The sequence below is a fragment of the Camelus ferus genome, chromosome 18 (assembly GCF_009834535.1).
Source record: "Camelus ferus isolate YT-003-E chromosome 18, BCGSAC_Cfer_1.0, whole genome shotgun sequence".
NCBI lineage: Eukaryota > Metazoa > Chordata > Mammalia > Artiodactyla > Camelidae > Camelus > Camelus ferus.
This window is the reverse complement of record NC_045713.1, coordinates 16797991-16820668: the sequence shown is the minus strand read 5'-3', so window position 1 is coordinate 16820668 and position 22678 is coordinate 16797991. Positions and strand designations below refer to the sequence as shown.

The 22678-nt window shown below is 45.6% G+C and overlaps 1 protein-coding gene across 6 annotated transcripts in view; it reads left to right on the top strand.

Moving 5' to 3' along the window:
• CALN1 (calneuron 1) overlaps positions 1–22678 on the top strand; it is a 367399-nt gene that overhangs the window by 332929 nt on the left and 11792 nt on the right. For all 6 annotated transcript variants that reach the window (XM_032460335.1, XM_032460337.1, XM_032460334.1 and 3 more), the window contains one exon: positions 21610–21766. In XM_032460335.1, coding sequence (XP_032316226.1) covers positions 21610–21766 — 157 coding nt within the window. The remainder of the gene's footprint in view (positions 1–21609; positions 21767–22678) is intronic.

Sequence of the window (22678 nt, the reverse complement as noted above, 5' to 3'; positions counted from 1 at the left end):
AAGTTAACAGCCTCTCACCACCCTAGAATTCTGGGTGTCCAGGATTTTCCCTCACCGATTTTCCAAGAAACATTGTAAAGCAGATGCAGTCTACAGAGATGATAGTTAGGATAAGATGCAGCGTTGTAGTCAAATATAGCTGTGTTACAATCCAACTGAAGTTCCAAGGAGGCACAACTCTGAAATCAGGCAACGTTAGGGTTCAGGGAAGGACCCGTAGGCTCTTTGGGATAATTACTTACAGAAGTACTCAGAGTTATGGGGTTTAAAGCCAGGAAAGCTCCAAGAGGCCCCATTATTTATTTTTACCTCGCTAAGTGTATTAGCCTGTTATCAGAGCACTCCGTAACAAGCCCAGCTTGCAGGCATCCATAAAGGCTGCAGATGGAAACAGAAGCAAGTGTAGCAGTGCATGTCTCTGGCTGGCTTCCAAGCTACACGGAGGTTTGCTGAATTTAGAATTCACTGTAAACTTGGATGTCTTGCTCTTCTGCCACCAACCCTGCTGCCAGTATCCCGGAAAGAAATCAGCTGAGCCACAGGGGCAAAATCCCAAGAGTTCTGAGTCAGCCCCGCATTTTCTGAAACAAGTGTCAAGTCCCCCTGAAGATGGATTCTGAGTCTCTGGGAACCGACACAAAATGACAGCTGTCAACATCAGAGGAGACATTTGCAAGGGACACCGGGCAAATCGGAGTCTGCTATGTAACATTGCAAAGCCCCCAGCGTGGACTCCCCCAAAGGAGCCCCGGGCAGCCCCAGCGAGCCAGCTTGGCATTTCTTTCTTGAATCATCCGAGTTCCCATGCTTAAGCTGCGATTCTCCAAATGTCACACCCGGTGAATCCTGTCCTTCTGAGGCAGACGTGTGACTTCATACACCCGCCTACCCCGTCTCTCCAAGTGAGGTCTAAGCCATGCGTCCCTCCCTCCTGCCACAGCCAGAACCCAGGTGGACCTTTGACCGGGATGGTCTGGGAGATGTTAGACTTGTTGGCGTTGGCCCTTGGTGATTTTATTCAGTCTTTTCTTGGCACGAACTGAAGGGTCGTGCAGGGCTCCTCCCTGGCATGGACACAGAGAAGCAGAAAGAATCGAGGGTCTTAGCATCCTAGAGAGGGGGCAGGGAGCAGCAGCCACCTTCGGGGGGCGGGGGTGTGTTCTGCTGTCAGTCATCCTGTGGAGCATGGATGCCCTGACTGCACCTGAGTCCTGAGAATTACTGTCGCATCCTTCACTTCCTCTCTCATAGTCCTTTGTCCCTTGTCCTTGTCCCTACCCCCTTGTCCTTCCAAAATAGCCCCGTTTGTTGCTTAACTCAGTTTGCATGGATTTCTGTTCTTTGCAAAATGTCTGCACTAAGGCATGGAAGATCTCTCAGCTATCATTTCGTGACAGGTGCTTCCATGATTTTTTCCTTTTAAAGGGGCATTCTTTCAGAGGGGAAGGGTTACTTTAACAAATTCCTAACACACACACACACACACACACACACACACATTCTGGTGAACTATAGAAAAGATACATCCTAAGTGTGGTTTTCCACCCCCAAATGCTGCTGTGTATTTCATGGTAAAACAGGGCCGGTGAAGGCGACCACTCACCGTTTCCTCTGTGCAGGAGCAGCAGTACACATTTTACAAATGCTGGTTCATTTCATCCTCTCAACAACCCAATTAGTAGTAGTATTCCCATTTCACAGATAAAGACACCGAGGCTCGGCCCTGAGAGGTTCAGCCATGTCCACGATGACCCAGCGATTAAATCCCAGGCCTCTCTTATTCAAAGGTCTGCCTTCTTTACCAGAACACAAGCACGGTCTAGACCATTTTCTGAACGCATGTGGCTCTGAGGGATGTTAACAGCTGTCTGGTTCGGTTGGAGTGCTTTTGCTGCAAGTAGCACAAACAGTCATTCGAACGGGCGTGAAGGGTAAGGAATTATTGCAGGAAACAGAAGTCCAGAGTTGCCTGGGCTTCGAGGTTGGTGGAGTACATGGCTGGGCTCCCCTTCCTGCTCCTTTGTGTGGACATCTGTGCAGACTGTGTTCTCCAAGTATGGCCCCAGTACTGCAGGACCTTCTGTGATGGGACCTTGGCAGACCTCCTATAAGTAGAGGGGTCCAGCTCCCCGCCCGCTGAGATCTGGGTGAGCTTGTGAGAGTGGAAGGCAGTGGAAGTGATGCTGCCTTGTCCTCTGATGCTGGGCCAGGAGAGGCCGTCAGTATCTGCCTTGTGTGCTGCAACTCTTGTGCTTGGAGCCCTGAGTTGCCCTGTGAGAGGTCCAACCACCTCGCGGCCACCATGCCGTGGGGAAGCTAAGCCACGCGAGGAGGCCCTGTCGTTGGCAGTCCTAGGCTGGAATCCTCCGAACCCCGGCTCCAGGCTTGTGAGTGAACGAGTCTTCAGCTGATTCATTCCCGACTATCAAATCACCCCAGCTTTTGAGTCTTTCCAAATGAGGTCCCAGATGTTGGAGACTCTAGACAGATTATGATACCAGAGCAAGGTCATTTTCTTGCTGATTAGCAAGATGACATCACATATGGACATGACGGTACCCAGAGCTTAAAGAGGGGGCGTCTCTTTCTGTGTGTGTCTCTCTCAACAAGGACAAAATGCTTCCCGAAGACCCTCAGCAGGCATCGGAGCATGTCTCTTTGGTCAAAAATGGGCCATGTGCCCACCTGGGACAGGATGGATGTTAGGGGACAACTTCAGTGTCAGCTACAGTGTTACCCAAGAAAAGGTTCCCCTGGTTCATTATTGGCAAACGGTACACTAAAAAAAAAAAATAAAAAATCAAAGTGATCTCTTTAGCTCAGAAATTATTATAATTTATACTAATTATACTAATATATACATACTAATAATATACTAATATATAAATTATAATTTATACTAATTATATTTTTCATTCCTAATAGGAGAAAGCATGTGCCATGTTTCTCATTCATATTTACCATTAAAGGATCTTGATTTTTGGTGGGGGGGAGTTGAAGAGCACTTCACTTCTGGTAACTATTTTCTACAAAACAAAATTTGGAAAAGACAGTACAATTATATACAACCTCTCAAGGCATTTCCGTTAAAATCAGACACACGACAAATATGCTCATTAGAAGAACTATCACGTAACCATCTAGTAACCAGGACGATGAGATAAGAACTCTGCCCCTGTTTAAGTAAAGAAATCGCATAGTACTGTCTTCCTCCTGCTCCTACTTTTTAAAAATCTTGTTTACACCGTAGAGGACTTAGATCCAATTGATTATGGTTAAATTATTGGTTTTTCGTGTTTACATCTCCCCTTTTACGAGGTTGCCTCCTTACTTGCGTTTGGTTCTGTAGCCATGTTTATACATTTCTTTTGTTAAGTTTTAGATTTGGATGGTTTCTGCTCTCTGAAAAGTTTCCTTTATACCACGATTCCCACATTCTTTTTTTAAAAAATACATTTTTATTGAAGTGTAGTCAGTTTACAATGTTGTGTCAATTTCTGGTGTGCGGCACAACACTTCAGTCATATAGGAATATACATGTATTCATTTTCATGTTCTTTTTAACCATAAGTAGCTGCAAGGTGTTGGATCTAGTTCCCTGGGCTATATAGTAAAAACTTGTTGTTTACCTGTTTCATATATAGTAGTTAGTATCTGCAAATCTCATAAACTCCCAGCTTATCCCTTCCCACCTCCTTTGCCCGCTGGTAACCACGAGTTTGTTTTCCATGTCTGTGAGTCTGTTTCTGTTTTGTAAATTTAGTTTGTTTGTCTCTGCATTCTTGAGGTCCTGTATTTGGATTCATCTCTTAGTGGGCTGATGTGCATTTTCAATAATTTATTTTGGAAGGGTGTTGGATTTTATGCTTTTGGAGCTCTTGCACAGCTCACTTATGTTCTGTTGCCTTTGTAGATGTATCATAACCCCAGCAGGTGCCCAGTCCTTAAGTAAAAGCCCTTTCCCCTAAAATCTCAGGGACGTCTCTCCGCTGTCTCCTGGAGTTTGGAGTTGCACAGGACGTGGCTCTCTTACCCTGTAGTTAACCCACTCATTATGCCTAGATGCTTGCAGAATGTTTTCCCTTTATTCTTGCATTTCAAACACATCATCAAGATATATTGAAGCATGAAGAGGAGGGTATAGCTCAGTGGTAGAGTGTGTGTCTAGCATGCACGAGGTCCTGGGTTCAATCCCCGGTATCTTCATTAAATAAATAAATAAACCTAATTACCTGCCCCCCACCAACCCCACAAAAAAAAAAGATATATCAAAATGTTGACAGTTTTCAAATTATGCCCCCTGGTTAACAGTAAGCCCTAAAGATCCAGAGAACTAAATTCTTAGGCAATGTGTTTTTTGTTTTTGTTGTTGTTTTGTATTCTATTTTTCGGTTCTTGTTTCTGTGCTTCTTCTTGGCTCTTCCTTAGAAATAATGATTTTCTGTGTGTCTCTATTTCATATTCTTTATATTTATCATCTCTTCTCGTATGTTTTCCACCCCTGAATCCTTCTCTCTGCCAGTCAGAGCTAATGGTACTTGTTTTGCCATCTGAACCACTGGGTCTGGGTTCTCTTCTGGAATCCTTGCTCTTTCCTGCTTCTGTTGTCCTTCCTGCTCTGGCACTGTCAGAGTCTTAAACATTACTTCTTGTATATTAACCAGTTTTCTTCCAATCGACAAGTATGTAGAGAGCGCAAAGCCATTGCTAGGTCAAGTTTACTCTTATTTCCTGTAAATATCTTTCAAAGGTATGTTTTCTTCAGTGTCCAAAGTGGTTGATTCTCTTGCAGTTCTTATGTCTTGAATCCCTTTCACAGGTTGCAACCTTTGTGTTCATCTCCTCCAGTACAGCTGCCCTTTGCATAAAGGAGGATAAATAATGGAAGTTTAATAGTACAAGTTCCATTAAGGCAGCAGCATTTCTTGAGAGAGCCAAGAGCAGGAGCAAGTCCATTAAGGGAACTTCATCTCTGTGGGGCTGCTTCTCCAGAAGGGTACAGCCCGGGAACCTGGGCCAGCTTTCCTTCTCTGTTCCTGTTGGACTCGACCTCCATTCCAGAGGCACTTCCAGCAGTGTGGCCTTTTCCTTTGTGCTGCTTCCCGCTCCTACCACGTGGTGTCTCTTGCGCTCAGAAATTCCAAGCACATCAGTGAATGTTCCACAATGATGCTGCACAGTAAATCACCCCAAAACTCAGTGACTTAGCGAGAAGCACCAATGCCGATGTTCACGGGGCTGTAGGGCAGCTGGGGCTCAGCTGGGAGGCTCTGCTTCTGGTGCAGATTGGGTTCAGGTCTGTCCCACATGTGTTCCTTTTCGCCCAGGCAGCAGAAGCTCAGGGAAAGTTTCTCTCACTGAGACGTCATTGTACGCGAGGCCACACCCATGTGCCTCTGCTCATGCCACGCCCACTACCATCTCATTGCCCAAAGCAAGTCACGTGGCCCAGGCTAACACCAATGGGGTGAGAACGCTCACCAGTCACACTAGAGATGGGGGAATAAATACTTGGCTCTGCAGTAATTCAAATTGTGACATCCATCTCTTCTCCAGTGTGATGACCCACAATTGCAAAACAGTTTCAGATGGAACGTCCTTGGTCTATTCCATTGCTGCTCTGACGTCCTCACATCAGTCTAGTGGGGTCAGCGTGTTTCTTCCAGAATCCTTCACCTCAACTCCCTAACTTCCTCGGCATGATCTCAACCTGCCTTTTTAAGTGCTTTAACGGAGCTGGTGATTTTATGGCCTCGGTTATCTTGTTTCTAGAAACAGTTTTCCTTTAGCTAATTAAAGTTTCACAGGCAACAAATAAAATTTTAAAAAATGAGGTTGGGATGTATATTTGAATCCACTAAATGCAGCCCTGCGCAGCTCAGCCGTGCGCTCTGTTTGTGATCTGAGAGGCGCCACCATCTGACAGACGTGTGATCTGTTTGTTAAAAGGGAGAGGCCACAGCCTAACCGCAATCCAAGCGGGTCGTCTGGCCCCTCAGTTGGAAAGTCCAACACTTACCCATGTGCCATGTCTGTGATCTGGTTACAGAGAGCTGTCGTTCCTAACCACAGGCCGTATCTGTGATTGGATGAGGTGAACAGAGGGACACACGACTTACCCAAGAGATGAGCCATCTGGTTACCAAGCAGCTGACCTTACAACTGGACCACGTACTCCACTTGTGATCTGTTACTAAAACAGAAGGCCAGGGGCTTAACCAAGTGCCACATTTGTGGTCCAGCTCCTAAGACAGAGTGCTGTCCCACACACCCACGTACCATATTTGGGTTCCAGTCACTAAAACAAAGAGGTGAATGTCTTAACCCAGCCTGCCTTTGCGATCTGGTCCGTGAACCGAGGACCATGGGCCTGACCTCGGGCTCCTGTCTGGTTGTTTCCTGGAGGAAGAAGGCGGCCTCTGAACTGTGCTGAGTTTCCTCTGAGAACCCAAATTGGGTCATATTCTAACTTTGGGTTCTAAGAAAAAAAAAATCACCTTAGTTTCATTTCTCAATTGCAGAACAAAGTATCTTAGTTCTCATAATTTTTTTACAATTGATCCTAGTATTTCTATAGCGTGGAAGGGACACATGGCTCTGCACTGCCATACTTTCCCTAACGTCTGCATACTCATTTTTTCCCTACTCTCCATTCAGCCTGGACCCATTTGATTTGAGTCTTCTGATTCTTCATACTCTGGGCACCTTTTCTTTTCTTCATCCACTTCATATTCCATATTTTCCATTCTTTAGGTCTCTTAATTGTCACTAGATTGTATTCAGTTCCTCTTCTTGTTTTAACAGGCATATGTGCGCAAGGCTCACGCTGTTGAGTATTTCCATTTGCTGTATGTTTCTCTTCACGCGTGGGGGTTTTCCTCAATGCACTGGTCATTTTACTCATTTCCCAAAATAACAGGTACTCGTTCTTTTGTTCAACAGAGTTCGATCCACGGCTGACGTCTGCTAGATTACTGTGCAGGTAGCGCTGCCACAGGACACATCTCTGTCCCGAAGGGCCTTACAGTCTAGTGGACAGGACAGAAATGTCAACAGGAGATTTCCATACCCTGTTGTAGGTGCCGTGATAAAATCCCATGGATTGTATTGCGGGGCAGGGGGAAGAGCATCTAACCTCACGGAACTCACGAAGGCTGACCAGAGCGATGTCAGAGACGGTGAGGCCCAAAGGATGAATCGATTTGGAGGAGGACGCAGGTCAGAGGGAGTGTTCTGGATGGAAGGAACAGACAAAAGCCCGGAGACGAAAGCCGCCTCAGTGCACATGGAAGCCCTGAGGAGGTTAGGCTGGGCAGCACATGGAGGATTCAGGGGAGCAGGTGGGATGAGGCAGGACAGGTGGCAAGACTGAATAACAGAATCTCTCGGGAAGCTGAGCTGAAGGGCTTGGACTCCATAATGAAAGCTCTGGGGAGTCACTGAAGGGTTTTCAGTAGGTCACTTGGCTTCTGGGACCTGATTTTAGGGCAAGTACCAGTGTCTAGAAAGGTCACAGTTCATGCAGACAGAATCAGATTAAATCCAAATCTCATTCATTTGTTCAGTCGGAGAAAATCTACCTTTTCGCATCTGTATTTGTAGCGGGTTGCTGTTTGGCTCCCCCCGCCCCACCTCCCACCCGCCACCCCCCATCAGAAATGGTTTCTGTCTCTATCAGAAGATGGTCATGAAGAATTACTTGTCTAGAGTCATGGGTGTGGTGAGAGGAATGTTCCAGAGCGAGACAAGTGATGTGCTGATGTCTCATCCTATGGCTTTGCTGGAAGCCAGATGGAAGCTGTCAGAAGCATCCTGAAAAGCCTAAAGGACATTCTTTAAATAAGGAGGGGGAAAAAAAAGCTGGTGTGCCCTGGCCATGAGGAGCCGAAGCCTCACTCTTCTCAGACAGAATTATTCCTTAGCCTGTGTCAGCTTCCAGCCTGGGGTGGACATGGCGACCGTGAGCTGAAATACAGAGATGAAACCGGGTACCCCATCACACATAGGCCTACCAAAATTCTATCTTCTGTTCCTCTTAACCATGCATTTTTTTTGTTGTTAAAAAGATTTATTTCTGATTTTATTTGATACTCAGACAATCTCTGTGAGGTGGATAAGGCAGGTGTGATCGTTACGATCATCTCGCTATGACTGCTCTTATTCGTTGTATTATTACCGTTACCTATTCAGTGGATGAGGAAACAGATGCCAAGCTATTAAGCGATGGACCTAAGGACACTCAGCTAGTTAGTGGCGGAACTTGCTCTAGACTGTGAGTCTGTGCATCCCGGCACATAGGACCTTCCCATCAGCTCCGCCCCCCCAAATACTCTGAACCCCTTTCTGCATTTATCTGCACGATGGTGCAGGTAACTCGGCTGGTTCATCTCGTTTCCTGAAACCGCCATCACTGCCACCTAAGGGCATCTGGGCGTCAGCTGAGTCTTTGTCTGTGATAACTCACAGAGCGACTCGGGCTCCACTTAACTTTCCGCTTGTGAGCCACAGCGAACCAAGGGTCCGAGAAGCAAAAAGTGTGAAGGGCAAGGAACAGTGTGTTTTAGACTAAAAAAAGGCTTTGTCCACATATCCTATGACATAAATAACATTATCGCTCTTTTGCATAGGGAAGACTGAGGAACAGAGAACTTCAGTAGCTTTCATCGGGGCACACAGCCAGTACATGACAATGTCTAAGCAGAAACCAAGGTTATGGACTTTGTCCTCAATTTATTCCTACAGTTTATTCCTGTGTGCACATGCCCGCGCGTGCGCGCGCGCGTGCACACACACACACGCACACACATACACATACACACTCACAGGCTTCTCCATTATGCCTTCCCCTTCAGTCAGATCCATCTTGCATACCTACCTGAACACCCTGGCTCACATTAAAACCGTGAACCGCTTGGGGCCATTAGCACATCCTCTTAGCTGTGCAGAGGGGAATGCTGTATGTCTTCTGTTCTCCAGAGTTGCTGTGAGGACATGAAGATTCCCCTCTGCTCCCCTGCCTCTTTCCTGTGTCCTCATTTCATCATCCTCAGACACTGCAGACTCTGCACCATCTCCCAGGGGTTGAATAGAGTGGGCTCACTCTTGGAACCATCTGCCTGTGTCTCATGGGAACCAGCTCTTTGGGAAAGTGTCCAGAGTTTACCCTCTGCCCCCAGACTGGGCCGTCTAGGAGCTGTGCCACCTTCGCCCAACAAACCACAGGTACCCTGTGTCCAAACTCTCGAAAAGGAGATGCCTTCTTCCCAAGCCTCAGTGAGCTGTTGGCAAAATGCCCTTACTTTGTAAACAAAAAACAAACGTAAACCTGTATTAGATTCTCATTGCTGCTGTAACAAATGACCACAAACTTTGTGGCTTAAAACAACACAAATTGATTCTCCTAGAGTTCTGGAGTTCAGAAGCCTGAAATCATTTTCACTGGGCGGAGATCTAGGTGTTGGCAGGGCTGTGTTCTTTCTGGAGGCTCAGAGGAGAGAATCTGTTTTCCCATCCTTCCAGCCTCTGGTGACCACCTGTATTCCGTGGCTTGTGGCCCCGTCCTCCATCTTCTTGCTCATCCCTTCAGTCTCTGCTTCTTTCATTCTCTGCATCTCCTCTTTAGCCAAATCTCCCCCCACCTCCCACTTAGAAGGACCCTTATGATCACATTCAGGGCTCACCTAGATGATCCGGGGTGGTCCCCCGTCTGAAAGTCCTTAATTTTAGTCACAACTGCAAGGTCCCTTTTACCATATAAAGGACCAGGTTTATAAATTTCTGGGGTTAGGTTGTGGGTATCTTTGGGGCCATTATTCAGCCTAACCATGAAACCCACTTCTAGGAGGGTAGAAATAATTCTGTTCTCTGGAGTTCTCCTAGGTTCACATGTGTGCACAAAGACAGTTCATGCCAAATCTGAAATCATATATCCCATGCCTTTGCTCCTTATCTTCTGCTACATTATTTCACCTCTCTGAGCTCCATCATCTTCATCTGTAAAATGGGCATGATGTAGGCTCCACCTCCTCAGAGCAGTAACCCTTATGAGGCTTCAATGAGGTCACGCCTGCAGTGTAACTGACACAGAGGAAGCTTGCCCTGCATCTAGCCTCTGCTCCCGCCTGCTACCAGACGGACCAGCTGGCCACTAGGCATTTGACATCCAAACAGTCTGGTCCTGGAGATGTCCCTTCTCAGATCTGCAGCCAGAGGACCCAGCAATGGGCACAGCCCCCAGGCAAGTTCTCTGTGTTTATCGATCTCCCTCTAGAAAGGCATTGCCAATTGAAATGCTATTACCTCTTACCCACACTGCAGTGAAACACATCTTCCATGGAGCCTGGGTCTGGGCACAAGGCAAAAGCCACACAGAGTCAGCGTGACTCCAGACTCTGGCCAGAGCATGTCAGTACGTACGCAGTTTCCTCCAGGGCTTGGAGACCAGTTCTTCACCTGAGCATCACTCGTGTGTTTGGCTTGGGGCCGCGCTCTACAAGAAATGTGGAGCCGGAGGCACTACTGTGACCTCCGAGCCTGTGGGACATGAGAGCAGAGGGGGGAACAGCAAAAGCCCACCTGGCCTTCTCGGGCGCTGGACAGGCCCCTTCAGCATCCCCGCCAACCTGCCGTGCGGTCCATCCCCTTTGAAGAGGAGCAGAAAGAGAACCAGTGGCCAGGAGGGCTGGGGTCAGAGCTGCTTCAGGGGCAGAGGCTGGGGAGGGGAGCCTGCCGAGGGTGTTAGCGGGGCAGGTTGAATCGCTTTACTTTCATTCAGGACAGAGACTCTTCAGAGGGCAAAGCTTGTCAGTATCAGCCGCCAACTCTGAACTGCGTGTCTGCTCTGTAGGTCTGGCAGAGAGTGGAAAATTCCTTCCAGACGGTGGCAGTAAATAGGTGCTCAATCTCAGTTTTGGTGTGACTGTGGGTTTTCATTTTCCGCATTGCCACTGCATTCCAGGGGGCGTTTGCAGCAGCTGCGCCACGTGTTAGCGCCCAGGCCCCGCGCTGGCCTAAACTGATTCCTTGTGGGACTAAAGAACACAGCATTCTCCTCTCTGTGTCCCTATGTCCCCCCCATACCGAGTCCGCCATACCCTGCACGCGTCCAGGTGCAGTCGTCGCAGCCTGGCACCCACTGGTGTTCTGCAGGGCTTCTCCCAAGCTCCCATTCCCCTGTCCGACCTGCACATCTCGTCCAAGGCTCCCGGCGTGTCTGCCTCTGTCCACGGTGGGGAGGGGCCTCATAATGCCTTGCATTCTGATCTCACTGTTTAATTCTTCATGTGGGGGAAATCTTGGAGCCAGGAAGGACTCCAGAAGTCTCTCTGGTAACACTGGTGTCACCTGTACTTTGCATCCGGACACCACCACTGGCAGGCTGATGGCATGACACACCCTTGAGGGGGGTTCTCATTAGACAGAGGAAACTGTGTTGCCCATGGTGTGGGGCCAACCAGGAAAGGGGAGGTGGAGGCAGGAAATTCTGTAGCTCAGATGACCTCGCATGATCCTGCCACACTGACATTCAGGGCACAGTTAGAAAATGGCTCTATTTTTACGTTGGACTGAGATAAGCAGATGAGCCGTGTGGATGGGGCTCTGTCCAAGGCCCTGTCCAGATGCCCCAGACAACAGGGGGCACCACCGTGCCAAACTGTAACCAGTTCCGCCCCCTGGTGGGGAGGCCCTGCCCACCAATCTTCCCCGCAGTGCTCTCTCAGTAGGATGGTGCCTTTGTAGATGGGCAGAGACAAGACTAGAAATGGGCACCATCGCGCAGCTGATTCAGCTCATCCTTATCTCCAGAGGAGAAAGGACCATGTCATGAAATTAATTTCACACCTTCTGTGAAAGTTGAAATGGGTTTGAATTCACCTAAAAGCAGGTCCGGGAAGATGTGACCCCCCGAAGCCCTGCAGTTCTCAGCATGAGGCCGGGACCAGGCCTGGAGGCACAGGCCTCCGAGAGCAGAGCACGCAGCAGAGCGCGGAAGGCTCCATCCTTGCGGCGGCAGCCGGGCATCTCTCTTAGCAAGGACCCAGGACTTGCCTAGAGATGCAGGCCCCCCTGAGGTTCCCCTCGCAGCAGGAGAAGACCTTCAGTTTCTCTGCTCTGATCACGGGAGCCGCACAGGCAGCTCTCTCACGGATTTGGGGGGAGACACTGAGTGGGGATGGAAGGCACGTGGGAAAGACTGGGCTTGGAAGCAGGTGAAGGAGTCACATCTCGGCATTCAGCAAACATTTGTCCTGCATACAAGATTCTGTAAGAGGACTGGGTGTAAACACTGCCTAAGATGCAGTGAACCCCTCGGAGGCCTCGCCATCTACCGCCAGCGGCCAGCAAACACAGAAGTAGCTCCCAGCGGGAAGAGCCGTGGGGGCCCCCATGCAAGCCCCCTGAGATGTTGGAGGCAGGTGGGCCCAGAAAGTCCAGCCAATACTGCGTGCTCCCCCCTCAGAGACAAACCAGGACAGAGAACCCCCAAAGGCCAGGGGAATCCTCCGACTCACCCCCACGGTTCACATCTAACTCCCAGGCACGGCCACCGCCCAGAAGACAAAGACAGAGGGGATCCTGAGAGAGGGCTCCTTTCTGTCTGTCGGGAGCCGCCGTGCCGCCGGGCTTCCAGGTCCCATCACTCCTCTGCTGACGCACTGATTAAGGGACTGTCACTCCCAGCCTACGAGGAGGAAGCAAGCAGAGCCAGGGTGCTTTGCCACCACCGTGGGCGGCCACTGTGCTGGGACACGGCTCTCCTTTCTGTGCTAGACCTTCATGCCCCTTAGTACGAGCTCGAGTGAGCATCGGGGTCCTCTGGGGGGCTTGCTTCAGGTTGCGAGGACCCACCCCCAGAGTGTGTGATTCAGCAGGTCTGGGACGGCGCTGGAAAATTGCATCTCCAACCGTTTTCCAGGTAATGCCGGTGCTGCTGGTCCAGGGAACACACTTTAGCATCACGGGGCTGGACCAGTCGAGGATGAACAGCGGTCTTCCCACTCTAAGCTTCCTGAGAAAGAGATAATCTGGACCCACAAAAGGGCAGCTGACGGACGGCTGCAGGAACGGTAAACTGAGCCCACGGACGCGCACAGCGCCTGATGCTTAGAGAAAATCCCCGCAGCCAACCGGCCACAGGGGCCGAGAACATCGCAGCCGCTCTCTCCTGTGGCAGGTCCTGTGTTTGGGTCTCCTGTTTCTCATTTACGTGTACGGAAACAGAAACAGCAGCGCCCATAACGCTGGCTTAATTACGGTTTAGCACGCCCAAGGGAAAGAAAGCAGGGCAGCTCTGAAAGGGGAACCAGGTGGACTTGAAGAAGATGCCCGTCTCGTGTTTCGGGTATGTTCATCTTTAAAAGTGACAAGAGATTTTTAGATTTTTTAAAAGCAGCGACCATAACCATTAGGGGCACAAAGGAATGAATAAATAAAATAATAAAATAAAATAGTATGGAAGGAAACAAAATGATCCAGCACAGTTAAAATTTTCTCTAAAATCTAGAGATGGTAAGAGCAGAATTAACAGTGCAAAAGAAAAAAAAAATAGGTGATGTGAAATATGAAATAAAGTGATGAAAATTATTAGAGAAAAGTGAAACATTTAGAAACAAAGAGTAGAAATCTAAGAATATGTGTTCTGAGGGAAGGACCATGTTAGATAGAACAGGAGAAAGACGAGCATCAAAGTAGCTGTCAGGAAACAGGAGGCAGAAAATGACATCGGTGTAAAAAATTTAAACCCCCTCACAAAACTCCAGCCAAGGTTAATGCAACACTATATAGTTTAGCATAGCATGGAAAACTTTTTTTTTTTTTTTTTTTTTTTTTTTAGTTTCATGGATAATGACATATTGCTCCTAGTGTCCACAAAGAAAACAGAAATGATCTCCAAAGTTGAAACTCGGGCCACCCTCCAGCCTCTTTGCTCTTCCCCCACGTTAAGCAAGAGAAGGAACTGGACAAATTCTCATGGAGCTTAGAGGGAAAATTCTGTACAATTCTAGGATTTTATACAGAACTAAGCTGTCTGTCATGGGACATGGCAGGCAGGGGGAAGTATTATCAGATTATAAGAACTCAGGAAATGTAATGCTCACAAGTGATTCATTGTCAAAGTATCTTTTTTCTCTTATTGTTCTTTTTTAATTGAAGTATACTCAGTTACAGTGTGTCAATTTCTGGTGCACAGCACAATGTTTCAGTCGTACATATACATCCATATATTTATTTTCATATTCTTTTTTATTAAAGGTTACTACAATGTATTGAGTATAGTTCCCTGTCAAACTATTTTTTAATTTTCTGTAGCAGGTATTTGGATGGAAATCAGGTACCCAGGGTCGGGAAAGTCATACAAAAATGGAACTGGGCGTTGAAGTCAATTAAACATAATGAAGTTGCTGTTATACACGTTGTCACAAAATTTAATGCGGAAACCAACTACTGTTCTAGAACAGGTTGCAAATAGTGGAAAACATGTCATAATAAATCTCAAATTAAACTTGCAAAGACTATAAAGTGTAGGGTAAGAGATAGGAACAGGAGGGTTTGAACATTTTCTTATCACAGGTAGAGAAATATGAGAAAATGCAATTTAATTTCTCGAATTTTGATAATATAAGAAATTATGGCTTAAGGAATGCATTTGATAAATGGAAAGATAGCTACCACTAGAATCAAAACTAGGACAACTGTAGGGATTTTTTTTGTTTCAAAAGACAAAAGGTAAGGAAAACATAAGGAAGGGCTAAAGACCAGAAAGCAAGAGACGAAATAATAAAAGCACAGCCAAACATGGTTATAACGGTATATGAAAATGTAATTAGACTCTGCTGTTGGAAGACAAAGAATCTCACGTCAGATTTTTAAAAAATTCAACTCTATTCACTTTATAAGACCCGTACATTTGCTTTATAAAAGACATGCCTTTTTTTTAATTAAAGTGCAGTCAATTACAGTGTGTCGATTTCTGGTGTGCAGCCCAATGTCCTAGTTACCATTTTAAACAGACCTGTGTTTAATATAACAGACGGTTTATAAACCAAAGGGAAGACATTTAATAGAAAGAAAACAAGCATAGCCATATTAATGTAAAAATAGATATTTTTCAAACAGAAAGCACTTGAGTTTTGTTGTTTGTTTTGATCGAAGTATAGTTGATTGACAATGTTGTGTTAGTTTCTGGTGCACAGCCTCGTGATTCAGTTACATAATATATTTATATTCCTTTTCATATTCTTCTTCATTGTAGGTTATTACAAGATACTGAATATAGTTCCCTGTGCTCTATAGTAAGACTTTGTAATTTGTCTAATTTTTATATAGTAGTTTGTATCTGTTAATCCCAAACTCCTAATTTATCCTTCCCCCCACTTTCCCCTTTGGTAACCATAGTCTGTTTTCTATGTCTGTGTGTCTGCTGTTGTTTTAAAAATAAGCACATTGAATTTAAATATTTTTTAATGAGGGGGTTGATAACAAGGCACACTGCAGTGGTGCTGCACCCATGCCGAATGTGTGGTTTTCCCCCACACCGCCAAGCAATTCTCCATCACCAGCTGGGCGTCCTCCAGTTCAGCTCAGTTCTGACACTACCTTCCCAGAGACAGCATGGATCCCAGAACTTAGGGGCTCAGTCCCACAGGTTGTCCACCCCACCCACCACGTCGGTGACTAGTCACAAGTGCAGGTTGTCCCCTGTGCTTCTAACTCGGCTGTCATTCTCAGGTTCCCACGCCCCCCTCCCTTGGGTTCTATTAATTTGCTCGAGCAGCTCCCAGAACTCAGGAAGCCAGTTTACTTACTAGATTTACAGTTTATTACAAGGCTATTAAAGGATCCAAGTCAGTGGCAAGATACGTAGGGTGAGACCCCAAACACAGAGGCATCTGTGCACATGGATCAAATTCATGTGTGACTGTGGTGGGGGCCGGGGGCCGGGGGCAGAGAAGGACGGTTGGGGAGATAGTGTTTGATGGGTAAGGAGCTTCAGGTGAGCAAGACGAAAAAAAAAGTTCTGGAGATGGGTGGTGGTGATGGTTGCACAGCAGTGTGAATGTATTAATGCCTCTGAACTGCACATTAAAAAATGGATAAAATGGTAAATGTTATATATATTTCACCACAAGAAAAAAAGTAAAAACAAAAAACAACCAGAGATGATGATACTAAGTGAAGCAAGTCAGACAGAGGAAGACAAATACCATATGATATCATTTATATATGGAATCTAAAAAAAAAATGACACAAATGAACTTATGTACAAAACAGAAACAGACTCACAGGCATAGAAAACAAAGTTATGGTTACCAAAGGGGGAAAAGGGGAGAGGATAAATTAGGAGTTTGGGATTAACAGATACACATTACTATGTATAAAATAAACAACAAGGACCTACTGTATAGCACAGGGAACTATATTCAATATCTTCTAATAACCAATAATGAAAAAGAATCTGAAAAAAGAATATATATGTATATGTATATGTATAAGTGAGACACTTTGCTGCACACCTGGCACTAACACAACACTGTCAATCAACTATACTTCAATTAAAAGCGAGAACAACAGTGACAGCCAAGCTCCTCACCACGGCATCTGGGCCTTTACTGCTTAGCACCCCACCCACAGCTCTCACCTCATCCCCTACCACCTTCTCCTGCTCCAAGTCCCCGGAAGAACGCCACAAATGGCCATGTGATGGACCTGTGAGCTTTTACGTTCCCCAGGGGTTTCCAAGCCATCCTGTGCTGCCCTTGTCACAGTGAGTTATCACACTGGATTAAAACCACTCATTTGTAGGAGGTGAGGGTATAGCTCAAGTGGTAGAGGGCATGCTCAGCATGCACCAGGTCCTGGGTTCAATCCGCAGTGCCTCCATTAAAATAAATAAGTAAGTAAATCTAATTACCTCCTCCCCCCCCCCATTTTTTTTTTAAATGCTCATTTGCTTGTCTTTTGAGAGCAGGATCAACATCTTGCTCACCATTCTCCCCATCACAGTGTCTGGCGTGGAATCAGCTGACCATTCATTGAATTAGGGTATCAATCTTTTTGCACTAGAGAAGAGCCTCACTGAAAAAAAAAAAATTAGGACTGAAAGAACAGTTTATGGAGATGCAGTTCTTTTCCACAGACTGCAATATGTTAGTCCTGGTCTTTGGCCAATCAAGTAGTCCCCAAAGATGAGGTTCTGTAAGATACAGGTGATAATTATAAGGCTGCATCATGTAATTACTAAGGATAACTGTATTTGTGTGATTGGCTTTATAGAGATTTTAACTTCATGAAAATCTCCTCAGGTTCCTAAAAAATAATGGATGTACAGGCTACATTCTTTAACTAAGGTCCACTGAAAACAGAATAAAACAACAAAAATCAAATCTAGAAGAAAAATAAATAGGGTTAAAGATCCAAAATGGGATATAAGAAGTATTGAGAAAAACTGAAAATTGTGGTGCTGTTGTGCAGAGTTACACGTTGACAATAATGACAATCTTTTGGCTGGTTTTCTGAAAAAGTACATGATTCCAAAACTGACGCCAGAAAAGTTAAAAAGTGAAATAGATTGATGATCATGGAAGAAATACTTGTTGGCACTGTGCCCACATTGTTTTGTAGTGATTTCTTTCAAACTTGTAAAAGACAGATCTATACTGACAATACAGAAAACATGGAATTCTACTTAACTAATTTTGCTCTAGTATTCATCTCCTAATATTAGAACATGACCCAGAGAGCCAAATAAAAGGAAAAAGATAGATTTCCGGAATCTCCATCTTTCTTTCTCTTCTTACAGCTCCTGCCAATTTTTTCCACCTAATTTCTGAATTTCAGCAAATTCTCAGCTGGTGAGAGTTTTTCCAGGCACACCAGTCCTTCATTTGGTCTTCCAGGAAATGGTTACTCATTTTCTCGGAGTCTCTCTGGTGTTGTCGCTCTTCACCTCTGACTGTGGCAGAGGGGTCCCCACTTTCTCATCTGCGAAGTCCATCACCCCCACCGTGCATTTTGCCAGGCTTTTCCCAGCCCCAGGCTAACCACCACCTTGTCTCCTATCAAATCTAAAGGGAGATTATGTCATGGGTCAGCCCTCAGTGTATCTCAGGATCCACTTCCACAGTCAGTTAAACTGTGATGCAGAAAACAAACTCACTTTACACACACCACTTTGGTTGTTCTTACTCATATAAATGGCTTTGAGCTTGAGTCATTTAGATTTCCAGCAAGTTCCAGTAACCCGATTTAATCCGTCAGAGCAAGGGGCATATTTAAAGCAAGGTAGGAATTGCTTTACAAAGAATCCAGGGAGAAAGAAAAAAATGTCTAAAACTCCCTTTCATCATGATCCAGACTAACGTAAAGCATTGATTTCTGTACTGAGTCAGTCATACTGCAGAAATCGCGAAGTCTCAGTGGCTAACAACAAGGGCTTATTTCTCACTCAAATTACATGTCCTTTGTGGGTTAGCTCCACGTTGCATTCATTCCGGGACCCAGGATGAAGGAAAACAGCCCCTATTTGCTGTGTTTCTGTGCAGAAGAAAAAGAGAACTGTCAGAACACACGAGGGCTCTGAGACTCCTCTTGGACGTTCCAACACTTTCATGTGTCACTTTCGCTCTTGTTTAATTGGCCAAAACCTGGTGCCAATGGGCAGGGAGATACAATCCTCTCACAGGAAGGCAAAAGAAACCATTGGAAATAACATAACCTGTTACAGCCCAGGCTCTTGCTCATAAATATTTATTTCCCTCCCTTCACCCACAAAATATACTCGTCTCCTCCTCAAGGGAGACACCCAGAAGTCCCATCCAATGACAACTCAAGACTCAAGGTCTAGAATCACAAGATATCCTTCAGTTCTGGGTGTGACTTCTCTTGATCTGGAGATATAGGAACTAAAAAGACAAATCACACCCCCCACCCCCACCCCACTCCCCCCATACACATACTCAATATATGGCAGTGGAACAGGGTCAGGCTGACCACCAAAACATTCCCATCCAGAAAGCAAACAGTGGAAGACACAGAGCAGTCACAGACGCAATGTGATTCTGAGATCCTGTTGAGTGGAACCCGGGGTGAGGAATGTTCCTTGATTAGACCCTAGTTCTGCTTCCTGGAAGTTGCTCTTTATTTCTTTGCGTGATTTCCCCACTATCCAGGAGATCCATCCTTTTCCTTTGTTCTCTTTGTAGCTTATCCTCAAAATGACTTGTGCCCATAGAAGGTTGGGAGCCCAAAGATTGTGGCAAGTTTCCAATAGTCATAGAGTCTTTTCGTCTGAGGCTGTTGGCTCTTGGCCAGTACAGCTATCTCAAAAACTTAGTCATTTTAAAAATCAATTTGACTTCAGTTGGTTTCTGCTAATAGCCACGTCCACGGTTATTTTTGAGACATTCTCTCAACTTAATGATCAGCTTCTTGGGAGAGCCACCTAATGCATTCAGAGGTTTCAACAAGGGAGACTTTAATTTAATACAGTTGGATTGTTATTTATAGCATTTCTCAACTTTATCTCTTCCTAGTTGGAGATAAGAAACAATTGCTTCTTTCAATCCTGTAAGACCAGGAATTTTGGGTTTGTTTCTATCCCTGGCTTGCAAACCAACTGATTCTTTCCTGAGTCCATCTCTTTTTTTCACTCTTTTTTTTTTTTCCAGATTGAGCTATAATTAACATATAGCTTTCCATCAGTTTCACGTGTATAAGATAGTGATTTGGTATTTGTATATATTGTGAAATGATCACCACAATAAGTCTAGTCAACACCCATCACCACACATAGTTTGTGTGCGTGTGATGAGAATGTTTAAGATCTACTCTCTTTGTGGGGAGGGTGTAGCTCACTGGTAGAGCACGTGCTTAGCATGCACAAGGTCCTGGGTTCAATTCTCCAGTACCTCCATTAAAAAATAAATATATAAATCAAAACCTAACTACCCTCCTCAAAAAAAAAAACTCAATAAAGATTTACTGTTAGTAACTTTCAAATATATAATACAGTATTATTAACCATAGTCACCATGCTGGATATTACATCTCCAGTCTGTATTTATTTTATAACTGAAAGTTTATATATAACCTTTTGATCCCCTTCACCCATTTCACCACTCCTCACCCCCTGGCAAATAAATAAAGCTGCCTTTTCTACTTCATCCAAAAAAACCAAAAAACCAAAAACCAAAAACAAACCACCTGGCAACCACCAACCTGTTCTCTGGATCTAAGAGCACGGGGTTGGTTGGTTGGTATTTCAGACCACACGGTTAAGTGAGACCATACAGAATTTGCCTTTCTCTGTCTGATTTATTTCATCCTGAGCTCATCCCTCTACTGCAGCATCCTGTCAGATACAACCAGTTAACAACCAGAGCATTCTGTGTCTCCAGCTTTTTACCAAAAGCCACAAACTCATTCAGTATGTATCTACCCTCCGAGCAATAACAGGCAACAGTTTTATCAACTGTTTCGCTGCTGCATGACATGGATTGTTGTCTGTCCAGCCTCCAATAACGGTTTTCTTATTTCCCGCTGCCTGGCCCTGGAACCCATACACCATATTTTAGAATTTTGTTATGGTAGCTTTTCATTTTTATGTCCTGATTTCTGTGTTGTTGACTTAAATCGAGTTATATTACGGCAGCAAGGAAGCCCAACATCTCTGAGGCTAATAACAAGAAAGGGCATTTGTTACTCATGTGACTTTTCCTTTATGGGAGATCTTCTCCACTAGAGCCTCATTCTGGGACCCCAGACAGAAGGGAAAGCCTCTCTGGAGGGTGAGTTAGCATTTCTCATTGCATCACAGCAGAGGGAAAAGGATGCAGGATAGAACCAGACAATGGCTCTTAAAGTGCTATGTGCGTATGTTGGTAGGGGTAGGTAATTAGGTTTATCTATTGATTTTTGTAGAGGAGGTTCTGGGGCTTGAACCCAAGACCTCATACATGCTAAGCATGTGCTCTGCTGCTTGAGCTATACCCTCCCCTCTAAAGCTTTTAATTGGATGTGGCCTCTGTGACTTCTACTCATTGGCCAAGAAAGTGATATGACCAAATCTGATAGAAATTGTGGAAAAAATATATCCTCTCACTCGCAGGGGGAGAGCACAACTGGAAACGCTCCACCTTGTCTTCAGCTGCTCTTCCTCATAAACACGGCTCTGAGCGCGCGTTTTGTCTTGTTCGAACAAGGTGCACACTTAGAGCCAGATGAGAATTGCTGGCTTCTTGGAAGATTTAAAACTTTCTAGAGACATTTGCATTGTCTGGGGTGCGACACCGCTCCAAAGTACATGAGGTGTGGAGGTGTGGGAGCAGATGGCTGGGTGAGTGAGAAACCAAACTAGCAGGTGGCAATTTTTTTTTTTCCCTCCAAGAATCTCAACTGAAGGGGAAAAGTTGCTCTCACTCAATTCCCAGTAAGTCCCTGCAGGTTCACAAGTATGCTTGGAGCTGAACATGGTGGAAAACTGCTCATCTGATGTCTTGAAAAGCAGGGACGTGTTTCCATAGAGTAGGGTTTGGGCTTGCTGGTCACGCCCCACGCTGAGTTCCCCCCACCACGTGCCCCAGACGCTCTCACGCCTCTCTCTCTCCCCAGTTCGACATGCAGAGGATAACCCTGGAGGAGCTGAAGCACGTCCTCTATCACGCCTTCCGGGACCACTTGACGATGAAGGACATCGAGAACATCATTGTCAATGAGGAAGAGAGCCTGAACGAGACTGCGGGGAACTGCCAGACGGAGTTCGAGGGCGGTAGGTACCCAGCGCCTCCATGTCCTCTGTTTGAAAACGTGTTTACAGTCTCCTGGGCTGAAGGGGCCTTGGACGGAAGCCACACATCGAGGACTGAGGTTAAAGGATCCTTGTTGCAAAGATGCAGTACATTTCTCTTTTTTTTTTTCTTCCTATTTCTTTCCCCAAACTCTGCATTTTTGCAAGACCTCCATTGACCCTTCCTTGTGACTCCAAGGTCTGTGATTTGACGTGTGGCTCTGTGATATTGGCCTTTATTTAGTGGGGGCTGCGTGGGGTGGTGCCTGAAGACTGTTTCAGCTGCCCACAAACCTGGATCAAGTCCAGTGGCTACTGTGTGACCTTGGACAAGGGGTGTAGTTTCTCTGAGTGTGTCTCCACACCTCTACACAGCAGGATAACTGCACCTACTTCACAAGGTCCTTAGAAATGGATTACTTCTATGCTATGCTCTCTGAACACACGGGACGGAAAAAAAAAAAAGAAAAAACGGCCTGCTCATGAAAAAACTCTCATGAACTCAACCAAGTAGTTACAGAAGAAATAAGAATCTTCTGAGGCCAAAAAAGAGACCCAGGAGAGGTCATTTTTCTTGGGCTCACGAAAGAAAACTTAAGGAAAAAATAAAACCAGCCAACCTTGCCCCCTAATCAGTAGAGAGTTCCAGGGAAGCTAAATAATTTAATCCCTCTTTCCACCTTTCAAAATCCGAGCTTCTGGAACAGCTCTGATGTACAGAATTTTTTTAAAAATTTTAAAAACATTATAGCAGGCTACCAGCAATTTTTTTAAACTTATTGAAGGTTGAGACTTCTTAAAAAGGTCAACTATTTTTTTTTCTACTTTTTTTTCTGAACATTTAAACAGGTCAGTAGGTACAGACGGTCAGCGGTTACACACAAGCCAGAATGG